Source organism: Oncorhynchus mykiss, chromosome 22, assembly GCF_013265735.2.
Source record: "Oncorhynchus mykiss isolate Arlee chromosome 22, USDA_OmykA_1.1, whole genome shotgun sequence".
NCBI classification, from domain to species: Eukaryota; Metazoa; Chordata; class Actinopteri; order Salmoniformes; family Salmonidae; genus Oncorhynchus; species Oncorhynchus mykiss.
This window is the reverse complement of record NC_048586.1, coordinates 31,677,730-31,697,699: the sequence shown is the minus strand read 5'-3', so window position 1 is coordinate 31,697,699 and position 19,970 is coordinate 31,677,730. Positions and strand designations below refer to the sequence as shown.

The 19,970-nt window shown below is 50.0% G+C and overlaps 1 protein-coding gene across 2 annotated transcripts in view; it reads right to left on the bottom strand.

Annotated features, from left to right (window-relative positions):
• cerkl (ceramide kinase-like) overlaps positions 1–19,970 on the bottom strand; it is a 92,545-nt gene that overhangs the window by 39,265 nt on the left and 33,310 nt on the right. For both annotated transcript variants that reach the window (XR_005038821.1, XM_021579536.2), the window contains exons 3-4: positions 14,668–14,799; positions 5,435–5,498 (exon numbers count right to left, since the gene is read on the bottom strand). Coding sequence is in view for 1 of the 2 variants with exons in the window: in XM_021579536.2 (XP_021435211.2) it covers positions 5,435–5,498; positions 14,668–14,799 (196 nt within the window). In the remaining variant the exon portion in view is untranslated. The remainder of the gene's footprint in view (positions 1–5,434; positions 5,499–14,667; positions 14,800–19,970) is intronic.

Genomic DNA, 19,970 nt, shown 5'->3' with positions numbered 1-19,970 from the left:
ACGCTCCCTAAAACACTTCTGTGAGCAGGCCTTTCTAATCGACCTGGCCCGGGTATCCTGGAAGGACATTGACCTCATCCCGTCAGTTGAGGATGCCTGGTCTTTCTTTAAAAGTAACTTCCTCACCATTTTAGATAAGCATGCTCCGTTCAAAAAATGCAGAACTAAGAACAGATATAGCCCCTGGTTCACTCCAGACCTGACTGCCCTCGACCAGCACAAAAACATCCTGTGGCGGACTGCACTAACATCGAACAGTCCCCGCGATATGCAACTGTTCAGGGAAGTCAGGAACCAATACACACAGTCAGTCAGGAAAGCTAAAGCCAACTTCTTCAGGCAGAAGTTTGCATCCTGTAGCTCCAACTCCAAAAAGTTCTGGGACACTGTGAAGTCCATGGAGAACAAGAGCACCTCCTCCCAGCTGCCCACTGCACTGAGGCTAGGTAACACGGTCACCACCGATAAATCCATGATTATCGAAAACTTCAACAAGCATTTCTCAACGGCTGGCCATGCCTTCCGCCTGGCTACTCCAACCTCGTCCAACAGCTCCCCCCCCCCCCGCAGCTACTCGCCCAAGCCTCTCCAGGTTCTCCTTTACCCAAATCCAGATAGCAGATGTTCTGAAAGAGCTGCAAAACCTGGACCCGTACAAATCAGCTGGGCTTGACAATCTGGACCCTCTATTCCTGAAACTATCCGCCGCCATTGTCGCAACCCCTATTACCAGCCTGTTCAACCTCTCTTTCATATCGTCTGAGATCCCCAAGGATTGGAAAGCTGCCGCAGTCATCCCCCTCTTCAAAGGGGGCGACACCCTGGACCCAAACTGTTACAGACCAATATCCATCCTGCCCTGCCTATCTAAGGTCTTCGAAAGCCAAGTCAACAAACAGATCACTGACCATCTTGAATCCCACCGTACCTTCTCCGCTGTGCAATCTGGTTTCCGAGCCGGTCACGGGTGTACCTCAGCCACGCTCAAGGTACTAAACGATATCATAACCGCCATCGATAAAAGACAGTACTGTGCAGCCGTCTTCATAGACCTTGCCAAGGCTTTCGACTCTGTCAATCACCGTATTCTTATTGGCAGACTCAGTAGCCTCGGTTTTTCGGATGACTGCCTTGCCTGGTTCACCAATTACTTTGCAGACAGAGTTCAGTGTGTCAAATCGGAGGGCATGCTGTCCGGTCCTCTGGCAGTCTCTATGGGGGTGCCACAGGGTTCAATTCTCGGGCCGACTCTTTTCTCTGTATATATCAATGATGTTTCTCATGCTGCGGGCGATTCCCTGATCCACCTCTACGCAGACGACACCATTCTATATACTTCCGGCCCGTCCTTGGACACTGTGCTATCTAACCTCCAAACGAGCTTCAATGCCATACAGCACTCCTTCCGTGGCCTCCAACTGCTCTTAAACGCTAGTAAAACCAAATGCATGCTTTTCAACCGTTCGCTGCCTGCACCCGCACGCCTGACCAGCATCACCACCCTGGATGGTTCCGACCTTGAATATGTGGACATCTATAAGTACCTAGGTGTCTGGCTAGACTCTAAACTCTCCTTCCAGACCCATATCAAACATCTCCAATCGAAAATCAAATCAAGAGTCGGCTTTCTATTCCGCAACAAAGCCTCCTTCACTCACGCCGCCAAACTTACCCTAGTAAAACTGACTATCCTACCGATCCTCGACTTCGGCGATGTCATCTACAAAATTGCTTCCAACAATCTACTCAGCAAACTGGATGCAGTTTATCACAGTGCCATCCGTTTTGTCACTAAAGCACCTTATACCACCCACCACTGCGACTTGTATGCTCTAGTCGGCTGGCCCTCGCTACATATTCGTCGCCAGACCCACTGGCTCCAGGTCATCTACAAGTCCATGCTAGGTAAAGCTCCGCCTTATCTCAGTTCACTGGTTACGATGGCAACACCCATCCGTAGCACGCGCTCCAGCAGGTGTATCTCACTGATCATCCCTAAAGCCAACACCTCATTTGGCCGCCTTTCGTTCCAGTTCTCTGCTGCCTGTGATTGGAACGAATTGCAAAAATCGCTGAAGTTGGAGACTTTTATCTCCCTCACCAACTTCAAACATCTGCTATCTGAGCAGCTAACCGATCGCTGCAGCTGTACATAGTCTATTGGTAAATAGCCCACCCATTTTCACCTACCTCATCCCCATACTGTTTTTATTTATTTATTTTTCTGCTCTTTTGCACACCAATATCTCTATCTCTACCTTTACATAACCATCTGATCATTTATCACTCCAGTGTTAATCTGCATAATTGTAATTATTTGCCTACCTTCTCATGCCTTTTGCACACAATGTATATATAGACTCCCCTTTTTTCTACTGTGTTATTGACTTGTTAATTGTTTACTCCATGTGTAACTCTGTGTTGTCAGTTCACACTGCTATGCCTTATCTTGGCCAGGTCGCAGTTGCAAATGAGAACTTGTTCTCAACTAGCCTACCTGGTTAAATAAAGGTGAAATAATTTTTTTTTTTTAAAACCTGCCTGCCTCCCTCCCTCCCTCCTTCCCCTCTCCCTCTCCCTGCCTCCCTCCCTCTTTACTTCCTTCCCCTACCTCCTTTCCTTCCTCCCCTGCCTGCCTCCCTCCCTCCCTCCTTCCCCTCTCCCTCCCCCTGCCTTCCTCCCTCCCTCCCTCCCCCCCTGCCTCTTTACTTCCTTCCCCTACCTCCTTTCCATCCTCCCCTGCCTACCTGCCTGCCTCCCTCCCTCCCTCCCTCCTTCCCCTCTCCCTCCCCCTTTCTTCCTCCCTCCCTCCCTCTTTACTTCCTTCCCCTACCTCCTTTCCTTCCTCCCCTGCCTACCTGCCTGCCTCCCTACCTCCCTCCTTCCCCTCTCCCTCCCTTCCTCCCTCCCTCTCTCCCCCCTCCCTCTTTACTTCCTTCCCCTACCTCCTTTCCTTCCTCCCCTGCCTACCTGCCTGCCTCCCTCCCTCCTTCCCCTCTCCCTCCCCCTGCCTTCCTCCCTCCCTCCCTCCCCCCTCCCCCCTGCCTCTTTACTTCATTCCCCTACCTCCTTTCCTTCCTCCCCTGCCTGCCTGCCTGCCTCCCTGCCTACCTGCCTGCCTCCCTCCCTCCCTCCCTCCTTCCCCTCTCCCTCTCCCTGCCTCCCTCCCTCCCTCCCCCTCCCTCTTTACTTCCTTCCCCTACCTCCTTTCCTTCCTCCCCTGCCTACCTACCTGCCTCCCTCCCTCCCTCCCTCCTTCCCCTCCCTCCCTCCCTCCCTCCCTCCCTCCCTCTTTACTTCCTTCCCCTACCTCCTTTCCTTACTCCCCTGCCTACCTGCCTGCCTCCCTCCCTCCCTCCTTCCCCTCTCCCTCCCCCTGCCTTCCTCCCTCCCTCCCTCCCCCCCTGCCTCTTTACTTCCTTCCCCTACCTCCTTTCCATCCTCCCCTGCCTACCTGCCTGCCTCCCTCCCTCCCTCCCTCCTTCCCCTCTCCCTCCCCCTTTCTTCCTCCCTCCCTCCCTCTTTACTTCCTTCCCCTACCTCCTTTCCTTCCTCCCCTGCCTACCTGCCTGCCTCCCTACCTCCCTCCTTCCCCTCTCCCTCCCTTCCTCCCTCCCTCTCTCCCCCCCTCCCTCTTTACTTCCTTCCCCTACCTCCTTTCCTTCCTCCCCTGCCTACCTGCCTGCCTCCCTCCCTCCTTCCCCTCTCCCTCCCCCTGCCTTCCTCCCTCCCTCCCTCCCCCCTGCCTCTTTACTTCATTCCCCTACCTCCTTTCCTTCCTCCCCTGCCTGCCTGCCTGCCTCCCTGCCTACCTGCCTGCCTCCCTCCCTCCCTCCCTCCTTCCCCTCTCCCTCTCCCTGCCTCCCTCCCTCCCCCTCCCTCTTTACTTCCTTCCCCTACCTCCTTTCCTTCCTCCCCTGCCTACCTACCTGCCTCCCTCCCTCCTTCCCCTCCCTCCCTCCCTCCCTCCCTCCCTCCCTCCCTCCCTCCCTCCCTCTTTACTTCCTTCCCCTACCTCCTTTCCTTCCTCCCCTGCCTACCTGCCTGCCTCCCTCCCTCCCTCCTTCCCCTCTCCCTCCCCCTGCCTTCCTCCCTCCCTCCCTCCCCCCCTGCCTCTTTACTTCCTTCCCCTACCTCCTTTCCATCCTCCCCTGCCTACCTGCCTGCCTCCCTCCCTCCCTCCTTCCCCTCTCCCTCCCCCTTTCTTCCTCCCTCCCTCCCTCTTTACTTCCTTCCCCTACCTCCTTTCCTTCCTCCCCTGCCTACCTGCCTGCCTCCCTACCTCCCTCCTTCCCCTCTCCCTCCCTTCCTCCCTCCCTCTCTCCCCCCCTCCCTCTTTACTTCCTTCCCCTACCTCCTTTCCTTCCTCCCCTGCCTGCCTCCCTCCCTCCTTCCCCTCTTCCTCCCCCTGCCTTCCTCCCTCCCTCCCTCCCCCCCTCCCCCCTGCCTCTTTACTTCATTCCCCTACCTCCTTTCCTTCCTCCCCTGCCTGCCTGCCTGCCTCCCTGCCTGCCTGCCTGCCTGCCTGCCTGCCTCCCTCGCCTGCCTGCCTCTCTCTCTCTCTCCCCTGCCTCCCTCCCTCCCCGGCCTACCTCCCTCCCCTACATCCTCTCCACGTCATTCCCCCTCTCTCCCTGTCATTCCCCCTCTCTCCATGTCATTCCCCATCTCTCCCCCTCACTCCCGTCTCTACCCTTATCTCCCCATCTCACCCCGTCACTCCAGTCTCTACCCCGCTCTCCCCGTCTCTACCCCGACTCTACCCATCTTTCTCCGTCTCTAACCCTCTCTCCCCTACCGCCTTCGTTATCTCTCCTCTACCCCTACCCCTCTCCTGCCACCCCTCTCTCCCCCTATCCCTCTCTTTCCTAGCCATCCTAGGGGAGGGGTCGTGGTGTAGACTAGCCTGTGCTGATCCGCTAAGCGACACCTATGCAGCAACCCTGGTTTAACAGGAGGCCGGAGCTGCCTCAGAGAATCTAATTGTGACTGTAATGCAGACACATGGGAGCTGTGGTGTGGTGTAAAACGTACATGCACACCAGCAGTTGGCTGGACGGAAGGTACTTCATCACTTTTTCCAGAACAAGTAATTAAAGTGCCACCTGCCGTGCCCACCGGAGAGGACACACCACGGCTGGGTTGACTTGGTGTCACGGCATCTCTCCCCCTCTCCCCATCACAGTCCAGTACAAAATCTCTAATTAATTAGAATATCGCAATGCTGATTACACAAGCCCATATCAAAGTGGTGTTTTTGTTTACCTAGCTAACCCCTGAATTAAAGAATGAATTCAGTCTGCTGTGGCTGCATTCCCGTACTGGGAGCACTGGCACAGATCAGTGTATTGGTTCATTTTCTTTCTCTCTGATATCATTTTTTGGAGAGGATTTATACAGACCATCTAACAGATTGTGTGGCAAGCAACCCTACCCATCATATCCGTCCAAGTTGGATTCTTTCAGAACGGAGAGAGCGTGGCCCTTTCTTTCAGTGACTGTGAAGAGAGAAAGACAAGAGAAAATAAATAGTTAATGTGTTAATGAAGGAGAGATGAAATCGAATGGCTGGCACAAAAAAAATGCTTTTAGTAACTCTATCCAATGTTAGTTTGGCACGTGGCTGTGATGAACATATGGTGGTGTCTGTGAAGCAGAATTTATACTTGTATGCTGTTTGCATTTTTAATCAAGAAAATAGAAGCAGTACAAAAAGGCTGGCTCCTGAGTGTTAAAGCTCCTCTCGCTTATGCAAAACACAGTCAGCAATGATACTACTCATGTTCATTGTCTGGTAATAACACTACATATTACAAGTACATACAACACTACTACATTTATACAATGCCTTCGAAAAGTATTCAGACCCCTTGACTTTTTCCAAATGTTGTTAGGATACAGCCTTATTCTAAAATTGATTAAAAAGTTGTTTTCCCCTCATCAATTTAGGGGTTCCCGAGTGGCACAGCGGTCTACGGCCTGCATCGCAATGCTAGAGGCGTCACTACAGACCCTGGTTCGGTCCCGGGCTGTATCACAAATGGCCATGATCTGGAGTCCCACAGGGCGGCGCACAATTGGCCCAGTGTCGTCCGGGTTAGAGGAAGGTTTGGCTGGGGTAGGCCGTCACTGTAAATAAGAATTTTGTTCTTAACTGACTTGCATAGTTAAATAAAAGTTACATCTAAAATCTAAAATCTATAAACAAACCCCATAGTGGCAAAGCAAAAACAAGTTTTAAGAAAAGCACATTTATTTAAAATAAAAAACTGAAATATCACATTTACCTAAGTATTCAGACCCTTTACTCAGTACTTTGTTGAAGCACCTTTGGCAGCGATTACAGACTTGAGTCTTCTTGGGTATTACGCTACAATCTTAGCACACCTGTTATTGGAGAGTTTCTCCCATTCTTCTCTGCAGATCCTCTCAAGCTCTGCCAGGTTGGATGGGGAGCACTGCTGCACAGCTATTTTCAGCTCTCTCCAGAGATGTACGATCAGGTTCAGGTCCAGGCTCTGGCTGGGCCACTCAAGGACATTCAGAGACTTGTCCCGAAGCCACTCCTGTGTTGCCTTGGCTATGTGCTTACGGTGGTTGTCCTGTTGGAAGGTGAACATTCGCTCCAGTCTGAGGTCCTGAGCACTCTGGAGCAGGTTATAAACCAAGGATCTCTCTGTACTTTGCTCCGTTAATCTTTTCCTCAATCCAGACGAGTCCCAGTCCCTCCCGCTGAAAAACATCCCCACATCATGATGCTGCCACCACCACCATGCTTCACAGTAAGGACGGTGCCAGGTTTCCTCCAGACGTGACGCTTGGTATCAGGCAAAATAGTTATTGGTTTCATCAAACCAGAGAATCTTGTTTATCTTGTTCTGATAGTCCTTTAGGTGCCTTTTGGAAAACTCCAATCAGGCTGTCATGTGCCTTTTACTGAGGAGTGGCTTCGGTCTGGCCACTCTACCATAAAGGCATGATTGGTTGAGTGCTGCAGAGATGGTTGTCATTCTGGAAGGTTCTCCCATCTCCACAGAGGAACTCTAGAGCTCTGTCAGAGTGACCATTGGGTTCTTAGTCACCTCCCTGACCAAGGCCATTCTCCCCCGATTGCTCAGTTTGGCCGGGTGGCCAGCTCTAGGAAGAGTCTTGGTGGTTCCAAACTTCTTCCATTTAAGAATGATGGAGGCCACTATGTTCTTGGGGACCTTCAATGTTGCAGAAATTTTTTGGTACCCTTCCCCGATCTGTTCCTCGACACAATCTTGTCTTGGAGCTCTCTGGACAATTCCTTTGACCTCATGGCTTGGTTTTTGCTCTGACATTTATATTTTAAATGTATTTTATTTCACCTTTATTTAACTGGGCAAGTCAATTAAGAACACATTCTTATTTACAACGACGGCCTACCTAAAGGCAAAAGGCCTCCTGCGGGAACGGGGCTGGGATTAAAAATAATAAATGTTATAAAATATAGGACAAAACACTCATCACGACAAGAGAGACACCACAACAGTACATAAAGAGACAACAACACAACATGCTAGCAACACAACATGACAACAACACGATAGCAACTAGAGGTCAATCGATTAAATCGGCATTGCTAGTTAACTTATCATCGAATCACAGCCTACTTCAACTTCGCCAAACGGGGGATGATTTAACAAAAGCACATTCGTGAAAAAAGCACAATCATTGCACAAATATACCTAACCACAAACATCAATGCCTTTCTTAAAATAAATCCACAGAAGTATATTTTTTTAAGCCTCCATATTTAGTTAAAAGAAATGCATGTTAGCAGGCAATATGAACTAGGAAAACTGTGTCACTTCTCTTGCGTTCAGTGCAAGCAGAGTCAGGGTATATGCAGCAGTTTGGGCCGCCTGGCTCGTTACGAACTGTGTGAACACCATTTATTCCTAACAAAGACCGTAATTAATTTGCCAGAATTTTACATAATTATGACATAACATTGAAGGATGTTCAATGTAACAGCAATATTTAGACTTGGGGTTGCCACCCGTTCAATAAAATATGGAACGGTTCCGTATTTCACTGAAGGAATAAACGTTTTGTTTTCAAAATGATAGTTTCCAGATTTGACCATATTAATGACCAAAGGCTCGTATTTCTGTGTGTTTATTATAATTAAGTCTAGGATTTGATATTTGATAGAGCAGTCTGACTGAGCGGTGGTAGGCAGCAGCAAGCTCAAAAGCATTCATTCAAACAGCACTTTCCTGCATTTGCCAGCAGTTCTTAGCAACGCTTGAGGCACAGTGCTGTTTATGACTTCAAGCCTATCAATTCCCGAGATTAGGCTGGCAATACTAAAGTACCTATAAGAACATCCAATAGTCAAAGGTACATGAAATACAAATGGTATAGAGAGAAATAGTCAACGCGCCATAATTCCTATAATAACTACAACCTAAAACTACTTAACTGAGAATGTTGAAGACTCATGTTAAAAGGAACCACCAGCTTTCATATGTGCTCATGTTCTGAGCAAGGAACTTAAACGTTAGCTTTTTTACATGGCACATATTGCACTTTTACTTTCTTCTCCAACACTGTGTTTTTGCATTATTTAAACCAAATTGAACATGTTTCATTATTTATTTGAGACTAAATAGATTTTATTTATGTATTATATTAAGTTAAAATAAAAGTGTTCATTCAGGATTGTTGTAATTGTCATTATTACAAACATATATATATATATATAAAAAATAAAAAGGTAAATGGGTCTGAAAACTTTCCGAAGGCACTTTATGTAGTTATATGTACTACATATTATATGTTGTTATTTATACACTACATATTATATGTTGTTATTTATACACTACATATTATATGTTGTTATATATACTACATATTATATGTTGTTATATATACTACATATTATATGTTGTTATACGTACTACATATTATATGTTGTTATATGTACTACATATTATATGTTGTTATTTATACACTACATATTATATGTTGTTATTTATACACTACATATTATATGTTGTTATATATACTACATATTATATGTTGTTATATATACTACATATTATATGTTGTTATATATACTACATATTATATGTTGTTATACGTACTACATATTATATGTTGTTATTTATACACTACATATTATATGTTGTTATTTATACACTACATATTATATGTTGTTATATATACTACATATTATATGTTGTTATTTATACACTACATATTATATGTTGTTATATATACTACATATTATATGTTGTTATATATACACTACATATTATATGTTGTTATATATACTACATATTATATGTTGTTATATATACTACATATTATATGTTGTTATACGTACTACATATTTATTATATGTTGTTATTTATACACTACATATTATATGTTGTTATTTATACACTACATATTATATGTTGTTATTTATACACTACATATTATATGTTGTTATTTATACACTACATATTATATGTTGTTATATACACTACATATTATATGTTGTTATTTATACACTACATATTATATGTTGTTATATATACTACATATTATATGTTGTTATATATACTACATATTATATGTTGTTATATATACTACATATTATATGTTGTTATACGTACTACATATTATATGTTGTTATTTATACACTACATATTATATGTTGTTATATATACTACATATTATATGTAGTTATATGTACTACATATTATATGTTGTTATTTATACACTACATATTATATGTAGTTATATGTACTACATATTATATGTTGTTATTTATACACTACATATTATATGTTGTTATATATACTACATATTATATGTAGTTATATGTACTACATATTATATGTTGTTATTTATACACTACATATTATATGTTGTTATATATACTACATATTATATGTAGTTATATGTACTACATATTATATGTTGTTATTTATACACTACATATTATATGTTGTTATATATACTACATATTATATGTAGTTATATGTAATACATATTATATGTTGTTATATATAAATACATATTATATGTTGTTATATGTAAATACATATTGTATCTTGTTATATGTACTACATATTATATGTAGTTATATGTAATACATATTATATGTTGTTATATGTACTACATATGATATTGGCTAGTGGAGGAGAGGGAGAGAGAGGTTGACAAGGGAAAGGCTAGTGGAGGAGACAGGGGGAGAGAGAAGTTGACAGGGGGAAGGCTAGTGGAGGAGACAGGGGAGAGAGCTGGATGGGGAAGGCTAGTGGAGGAGATAGGGGGAGAGAGGTTGATGGGGAAGGCTAGTGGAGGAGACAGGGAGAGAGAGGTTGACAGGGGGAAGGCTAGTGGAGGAGACAGGGGGAGAGAGGTTGACAAGGGGAAGGCTAGTGGAGGAGACAGGGAGAGAGGTTGATGGGGAAGGCTAGTGGAGGAGCTAGGGGGAGAGAGGTTGATGGGGAGAGAGGTTGACAGGGGGAAGGCTAGTGGAGGAGACAGGGGGAGAGAGGTTGATGGGGAAGGCTAGTGGAGGAGACAGGGAGAGAGAGGTTGACAGGGGGAAGGCTAGTGGAGGAGACAGGGGAGAGAGGTTGACAAGGGGAAGGCTAGTGGAGGAGACAGGGAGAGAGAGTTTGACAAGGGGAAGGCTAGTGGAGGAGCTAGGGGGAGAGAGGTTGATGGGGAAGGCTAGTGGAGGAGACAGGGGAGAGAGGTTGACAGGGAGAAGGCTAGTGGAGGAAACAGGGGGAGAGAGGTTGACAGGGTGGTGGCTAGTGGAGGAAACAGGGGGAGAGAGGTTGACAGGGGGAAGGCTAGTGGAGGAGACAGGGAGAGAGGTTGACAAGGGGAAGGGTAGTGGAGGAGACAGGGGGAGAGGTTGACAAGGGGAAGGCTAGTGGAGGAGACAGGGGGAGAGAGGTTGACAAGGGGAAGGCTAGTGGAGGAGACAGGGAGAGAGGTTGACAAGGGGAAGGCTAGTGGAGGAGACAGGGGGAGAGAGGTTGATGGGGAAGGCTAGTGGAGGAGGCAGGGGGAGAGAGGTTGACAAGGGGAAGGCTAGTGGAGGAGACAGGGAGAGAGGTTGACAAGGGGAAGGGTAGTGGAGGAGACAGGGAGAGAGAGGTTGACAAGGGGAAGGCTAGCAGAGGAGTCAGGGTGAGAGAGGTTGACAAGGGGAAGGCTAGTGGAGGAGACAGGGAGAGAGAGGTTGACAGGGAGATGGCTAGTGGAGGAGACAGGGGAGAGAGGTTGACAGGGTGGTGGCTAGTGGAGGAGACAGGGGGAGAGGATGGCACGCCATGGAGAGGAGAACCCATGTTCCTGAATCTCTAGAGACTAGGTTACTGTCACAATGTATCGGCTTGCCCACCATTTCAAACACACACAAACACACACACAAGCACCCTCCCACCACACCGCACACACTCAGATGCCAGTGAATAGTGAAAATGGGGGAACGGGGTGCCATACCGCAGATGGCATCACAAGCCCATGCCCCACTTAGCATTTCTGGGGCATCTCCTCTCCGTCGGAGCGGGTTAGTCCCAGCTGTACCAACCCATCACACACATCACAGGCTCCACCACGACTGATGTGACACTTGCAGATGAGTATTGTTGTGTGAGAATGTGCATCATTATTATCAGCAGGACCACATTAATATTTCATGAGTGGATGTCCTGGTCCCTGTCCCAGTCTCTGGTAGCAGGTGATGTCCTAGTCCCTGTCCCCGTCTCTGGTACCAGGGGATGTCCTGGTCCGGGTCCTGTCTCTGGAACCAGGGGATGTCCTAGCCCAGTCTCTGGTACCAGGGGATGTCCTAGCCCAGTCTCTGGTACCACGTGATGTCCTAGCCCAGTCTCTGGTACCAGGGGATGTCCTGGCCCGGGTCCTGTCTATGGTACCAGGGGATGTCCTAGCCCAGTCTCTGGTACCAGGGGATGTCCTGGTCCGGGTCCTGTCTCTGGAACCAGGGGATGTCCTGGTCCCTGTCCCAGTCTCTGGTACCAGGGGACTTCCTGGTCCATGTCCCCGCCTCTGGTACCAGGGGATGTCCTAGCCTAGTCTCTGGTACCAGGGGATGTCATAGCCCAGTCTCTGGTACCAGGGGATGTCATAGCCCAGTCTCTGGTACCAGGGGATGTCCTAGCCCAGTCTCTGGTACCAGGGGATGTCCTAGCCCAGTCTCTGGTACCAGGGGATGTCCTGGCCCGGGTCCCGTCTATGGTACTAGGGGATTCCTGGCCCGGGTCCTGTCTCTGGAACGAGGGGATGTCCTGGTCCCTGTCCCCGCCTCTGGTACCAGGGGATGTCCTGGCCCAGTCACTGGTACCAGGGGATGTCCTGGTCCCTGTCCCCGTCTCTGGTACCAGGGGATGTCCTGGTCCCTGTCCCCGTCTCTGGTACCAGGGGATGTCCTAGCCCAGTCTCTGGTACCAGGGGATGTCCTAGCCCAGTCTCTGGTACCAGGGGATGTCCTAGCCCAGTCTCTGGTACCAGGGGATGTCCTAGCCCAGTCTCTGGTACCACGTGATGTCCTAGCCCAGTCTCTGGTACCAGGGGATGTCCTGGCCCGGGTCCTGTCTATGGTACCAGGGGATGTCCTAGCCCAGTCTCTGGTACCAGGGGATGTCCTGGCCCGGGTCCTGTCTCTGGAACCAGGGGATGTCCTAATACCTCAGTCAGCATAGTACATCAGTCAGCAATGTGCATCAGTCAGCATAGTGCATCAGTCTGCATAGTGCCTCAGTCAGCATAGTACCTCAGTCAGCATAGTACATCAGTCAGCATAGTACCTCAGCCAGCATAGTACCTCAGCCAGCAGAGTACATCAGCCAGCATAGTACATCAGTCAGCATAGTACCTCAGCCAGCATAGTACCTCAGCCAGCAAAGTACATCAGTCAGCATAGTACATCAGTCAGCATAGTACATCAGTCAGCATAGTAAATCAGTCAGCATAGTACATCAGTCAGCATAGTACATCAGTCAGCATAGTACCTCAGTCAGCATAGTACCTCAGTCAGCATAGTGCATCAGTCAGCATAGTACCTCAGTCAGCATAGTGCATCAGTCAGCATAGTACATCAGCCAGCATGGTACCTCAGTCAGCATAGTACATCAGTCAGCATAGTGCATCAGTCAGCATAGTACATCAGTCAGCATAGTGCATCAGTCAGCATAGTACATCAGTCAGCAATGTGCATCAGTCAGCATAGTGCATCAGTCAGCATATTACCTGTCAGCATAGTACCTCAGTCAGCATAGTACCTCAGTCAGCATGGTACCTCAGCCAGCATGGTACCTCAGCCAGCATGGTACCTCAGCCAGCATGGTACCTCAGTCAGCATAGTACCTCAGTCAGCATAGTACATCGGGATGCACAACTGCAACACATACTTCTACCTGACTGTCATTATATTGTGATAACGACATTATCATTCAGTAGTTCAAATAAATGGCTGATCCATTTGTCACCTTCCCAATTCAGAGGAATAATAACATCATCAATAACAGAGATTATAACATCATCAAACCCAGTTGGTCCCTGGCCACTGCAGGCCCAGAATTATACATTTAATTTATATTTGGTAAAGTGTATTTTAATGGCTCCTCGTCCACCACTCATCCCTTGCACTCCCCCTGGGGGGAACACATCATCAGCAAATCTATTCCATACACAGTGCACTACTTTCGACCAGAGCCCTATGGGCCCTATTGGCACTGGTCAAAAGTAGTGTACTATATAGGGATTAGGATGCCATTTGGGATGTAACCAGATTATATTACTATTTGAATGGCTTCTGGAAGCAGCATTCATTAACGTATGCACAGACACACACACACAATGGTAGCAGCATTAATACACTCATGCACGGATACATGGGGGGGGGGGGGGGGGTGGAGGAGGGGGAAGGGGAGAGGAGGAGGAACAGATGGGTCTAGCCCCCCCCCCCTAGGTCAGGTTACTCAGTGAGTGAGGAGAGGAGAGGAGGAGAGGAGAGAAGGAGAGGAGACACTGGTCCTGTCATTACGTGTGAGATGCACTTCAGAGACCCTTCACGCACGCACGCAAACACAAACACACACACACATGCACGCACGCAAACATACACACACGCATGCACGCAAACACACACACTTGAATATATTCAATTCGGGAAATTGAATGAATGGAATTAAAAGGGATTGACCCTGGTGGACAGCATGGTGTTGATGTGATAGTGAAGCCGTGAAGGGTGAGTGATGTGAGTGGATAAGGCCCGAGGGCAGAACAGCACCTAACCCAGGGATAACTGTCTCAGGGCAGGGAAACCACACAGTACTCTGAGGGACAAAGAACATCTGTTGTCAGATGTACGGTTGTGCCCAGCCCACACACAAGATATCTAATGAGATATCAACTTTAGCAGACGTTTTATCCATATTTCACAGTGAATGTGATCTGCACGAACTTTGGGGGAAATGCCTTTAAAAGGCGAATTGTTGGCTGTCCAGCGCTAGACCCATCTATGAATTGAATCCCGGCCTTAAAAATGCAGTGAAAGAGAAAAAAAAAAAATCACAATATGTGTATCTGATAGAGTGTCACCATCTTACCAAATAAGCCACACAGGACCACACCCATGACATAACATTCTCAAGGGACACTTACTGGTCACATCAGCTTTGATGTCTGCTAGCTGAAAGAGGGGTGCCACATCATCTCTGTAGATCTGGTAGGCCTCTTTCTTATGACTGGCAGGGTTCACAAACACCTTCAGGGACTTGGGCCTGTTCTGGAAACCTGCAAGACAAGAGCAGAATCAATCAAATGTATTGATAAAGCCTATTTATATCACAGTATAAAGTCCTGGTCTAGACCCCCAAAAGATCCAGGAAAAAATGAAAAGGAGGAAAATAGAATTAAAAAGGGCAAACAAACAGGTCAACTTCTGCTTCAATGGGTTTTACAGTCCAGGTCCAGCACATCTGTTAGTCAGTGAAAGCAGCCATCCCACCTAGACGTGATCAGTTGTATCACTGTGTATTAAACATTGGTCTGAGACACCTGCTGTAAAATCACCTGAACAAAGAGTGAGATGAGTCTGCTTCCCTTCTAAAGGTCATGAGGGTTGAGGCTAACGCTTACACAGCCTGAACTGCAGCCAGGGAGACAGGGGGAGTCATGAATAAAGACAGATGCCCTGTAGGCCTCTCTCTCCTCCCCTGCTCTCTCTCTCTCTTCTCCCTCTATGTGTGCTCCCCCCTCTCTCTCCCCCTGCCTTCTCTCTCTCTGTGCTCCCCCCTGCCCTCTCTCTCTCTCTCTCTCTCTCTCTCTCCCTGTCCTCTCTCTCTCCCCCTGCCCTCTCTCTCCCTGTCCTCTCTCTCTACCCCTGCCCTCTCTCTCCCTGTCCTCTCTCTCTACCCCTGCCCTCTCTCTCCCTGCCCTCTCTCTCCCTGTCCTCCCCCTGCCCTCTCTCTCCCTGTCCTCTCTCATCTACCCCTGCCCTCTCTCTCTCCCTGTCCTCTCTCTCTACCCCTGCCCTGTCTCTCCCTGTGCCCTCCCTGCCCTCTCTCTCCCTGTCCTCTCTCTCTCTCTCTCTCTCTCTCTCTCTCTCTGTGCCCACTCCTGCCGTCTCTCCCTGTGCTCCCCCTGGCCTCTCTCTCCCTGTCTCTCCCTGCCCTCTCTCTCTACCCCTGCCCTGTCTATCCCTGTCTCTCCCTGCCCTCTCTCTCCCTGTCCTCCCCCTGCCCTCTCGCTCTCTCTCCACCTGCCCTCTCTTTCTCCCCCTGCTCTCTCTCTCTTTCTCCCCCTGCTCCCTCTATGTGTGCTCCCCCCTCTCTCTCCCCCTGCTCTCTCTCTCTCTGTGCTCCCCCTGCCCTCTCTCACTCTCCACCTGCCCTCTCTCACTCTCCACCTGCCCTCTCTTTCTCCCCCTGCTCTCTCCCTCTCTCTCTCCCCCTGCCCTCTCTCTCTCTCTCTCTCTCTCTACCTGCCCTCTCTTTCTCCCCCATCTCTCTCTCTCTCTCTCTCTCTCTCTCTCTCTCTCTCTCTCTCTCTCTCCCCCTGCCCTCTCTCTCTCTGTGCTCCCCCCCTGGCCTCTCTCTCTACCCCTGTCCTCTCTCTCTCTCTCTCTCTGTGCCCACTCCTGCCCTGTCTCTCCCTGTGCTCCCCCTGCCATCTCTCTCCCTGCCCTCCCCCTGCCCTCTCTCTCCCTCTCTCTGCCCTCCTCCCCCTGCCCTCTCTCTCCCTGTCCTCTCTCTCTCTCTCTCTGTGCCCACTCCTGCCCTGTCTCTCCCTGTGCTCCCCCTGCCCTCTCTCTCCCGTTCCTCCCCCTGCCCTCTCGCTCTCTCTCCCCATGCCATCTCTCGCCCTCTCTGTGCTTCCCCTGCCCTCTATCTCTCTCTCCCCGCCCTCACGCTCTCTGTGCTCCCCCGTCCTCTATCTCTCTCTCCCCGCCCTCACGCTCTCTGTGCTCCCTCTGTCCTCTATCTTTCTCTCCCCGCCCTCACGCTCTCTGTGCTCCCCCTGCCCTCTATCTCTCTCCCCGCCCTCACGCTCTCTGTGCTCCCCCTGCCCTCTATCTCTCTCTCCCCGCCCTCACGCTCTCTGTGCTCCCCCTGTCCTCTCTCTCCCCCTGCCCTCACGATCTCTGTGCTCCCCCTGTCCTCTCTCTCCCCCTGCCCTCCACTAAGCACCTAGCCACTGAGCTACTGAGTTTCCACACTCAATCATAATTAGGCAGAATTAGGGAGTGTTCCCTCCTGGGCCTTCCTGGAGCCTGGTGGAGACCCAGGGATCGATTGGGAGAGGCAGCACGCTGAACCCCTCATCCCCTCATGGTCTCCATTATCCCCCTCATTACTCTAATCCCTGGTGGTTGGTCCCTGAAGGTCCTGACTTCGACCCGCTAATGAGCCCTATGGCCCCTCAGCCTCTGCTCTGACAGACTCCCACTTTGACCCCGGACCCAGACCCTCAGCCAGCCGCCCAGCTATCTGCTCTTACATTACATTGTGATCACCAGGGTTTTGTGGACGCACCCGGGGTCAAAGGTTCAAAAGGAAAGGAACAAGCAACAATCCAGGAGGAGGTGCAGACAGAGAGGACCAACATCCAGGTCCCAGGGAGAGATGATGTCATGGGGGATGGGGAGAGGAGAGAAGCTCAGGAAGGTACAGCAGTGCTCCTATCTCTCTATCCACCCCCTAAGACCTTCAGGTCCACTGTGGTGCTCCTATCTCTCTATCCACCCTCTAAGACCTTCAGGCCCACTGTGGTGCTCCTATCTCTCTATCCACCCCCTAAGACCTTCAGGCCCACTGTGGTGCTCCTATCTCGCTATCCACCCCCTAAGACCCTAGGGTCCACTGTGGTGCTCCTATCTCTCTATCCACCCTCTAAGACCTTCAGGTCCACTGTGGTGCTCCTATCTCTCTATCCACCCTCTAAGACCTTCAGGTCCACTGTGGTGCTCTTATCTCTCTATCCACCCCCTAAGACCTTCAGGCCCACTGTGGTGCTCCTATCTCTCTATCCACCCCCTAAGACCTTCAGGCCCACTGTGGTGCTCCTATCTCGCTATCCACCCCCTAAGACCCTAGGGTCCACTGTGGTGCTCCTATCTCTCTATCCACCCCCTAAGATGTCCCGGCCCACTGTGGTGCTCCTATCTCTCTATCCACCCCCTAAGACCTTCAGGTCCACTGTGGTGCTCCTATCTCTCTATCCACCCCCTAAGATGTCCCGGCCCACTGTGGTGCTCCTATCTCACTATCCACCCCCTAAGACCTTCAGGCCCACTGTGGTGCTCCTATCTCTCTATCCACCCCCTAAGACCTTCAGGTCCACTGTGGTGCTCCTATCTCTCTATCCACCCCCTAAGATGTCCCGGCCCACTGTGGTGCTCCTATCTCACTATCCACCCCCTAAGACCTTCAGGTCCACTGTGGTGCTCCTATCTCACTATCCACCCCCTAAGACCTTCAGGTCCACTGTGGTGCTCCTATCTCACTATCCACCCCCTAAGACCTTCAGGTCCACTGTGGTGCTCCTATCTCACTATCCACCCCCTAAGACCTTCAGGTCCACTGTGGTGCTCCTATCTCTCTATCCACCCCCTAAGACCTTCAGGTCCACTGTGGTGCTCCTATCTCTCTATCCACCCCCTAAGACCTTCAGGTCCACTGTGGTGCTCCTATCTCTCTATCCACCCCCTAAGACCTTCAGGCCCACTGTGGTGCTCCTATCTCTCTATCCACCCCCTAATACCTTCAGGTCCACTGTGGTGCTCCTATCTCTCTATCCACCCCCTAAGATGTCCCGGCCCACTGTGGTGCTCCTATCTCACTATCCACCCCCTAAGACCTTCAGGTCCACTGTGGTGCTCCTATCTCTCTATCCTCCCCCTAAGATGTCCCGGCCCACTGTGGTGCTCCTATCTCTCTATCCACCCCCTAAGACCTTCAGGCCCACTGTGGTGCTCCTATCTCTCTATCCACCCCCTAAGACCTTCAGGTCCACTGTGGTGCTCCTATCTCGCTATCCACCCTCTAAGACCTTCAGGCCCACTGTGGTGCTCCTATCTCTCTATCCACCCCCTAAGACCTTCAGGTCCACTGTGGTGCTCCTATCTCGCTATCCACCCCCTAAGACCCTAGGGTCCACTGTGGTGCTCCTATCTCTCTATCCACCCCTAAGACCTTCAGGCCCACTGTGGTGCTCCTATCTCTCTATCCTCCCCCTAAGATGTCCCGGCCCACTGTGGTGCTCCTATCTCACTATCCACCCCCTAAGACCTTCAGGCCCACTGTGGTGCTCCTATCTCACTATCCACCCCCTAAGACCTTCAGGTCCACTGTGGTGCTCCTATCTCTCTATCCTCCCCCTAAGATGTCCCGGCCCACTGTGGTGCTCCTATCTCTCTATCCTCCCCCTAAGATGTCCCGGCCCACTGTGGTGCTCCTATCTCACTATCCACCCCCTAAGACCTTCAGGCCCACTGTGGTGCTCCTATCTCACTATCCACCCCCTAAGACCTTCAGGTCCACTGTGGTGCTCCTATCTCTCTATCCTCCCCCTAAGATGTCCCGGCCCACTGTGGTGCTCCTATCTCTCTATCCACCCCCTAAGACCTTCAGGCCCACTGTGGTGCTCCTATCTCACTATCCACCCCCTAAGACCTTCAGGTCCACTGTGGTGCTCCTATCTCTCTATCCTCCCCCTAAGATGTCCCGGCCCACTGTGGTGCTCCTATCTCTCTATCCACCCCCTAAGACCTTCAGGCCCACTGTGGTGCTCCTATCTCTCTATCCACCCTCTAAGACCTTCAGGTCCACTGTGGTGCTCCTATCTCTCTATCCACCCTCTAAGACCTTCAGGCCCACTGTGGTGCTCCTATCTCTCTATCCACCCCCTAAGTCCTTAGGGTCCACTGTGGTGCTCCTAAGACCCTAGGGTCCACTGTGGTGCTCCTAAGAACTAAGGGTCCACTGTGGTGCTCCTATCTCTCTATCCACCCCCTAAGACCTTCAGGTCCACTGTGGTGCTCCTATCTCTCTATCCACCCCCTAAGACCTTCAGGTCCACTGTGGTGCTCCTATCTCTCTATCCACCCCCTAAGACCTTCAGGCCCACTGTGGTGCTCCTATCTCTCTATCCACCCCCTAAGACCTTCAGGTCCACTGTGGTGCTCCTATCTCTCTATCCTCCCCCTAAGATGTCCCGGCCCACTGTGGTGCTCCTATCTCTCTATCCACCCCCTAAGACCTTCAGGTCCACTGTGGTGCTCCTATCTCTCTATCCACCCCCTAAGACCTTCAGGCCCACTGTGGTGCTCCTATCTCTCTATCCACCCCCTAAGACCTTCAGGTCCACTGTGGTGCTCCTATCTCTCTATCCTCCCCCTAAGATGTCCCGGCCCACTGTGGTGCTCCTATCTCTCTATCCACCCCCTAAGACCTTCAGGTCCACTG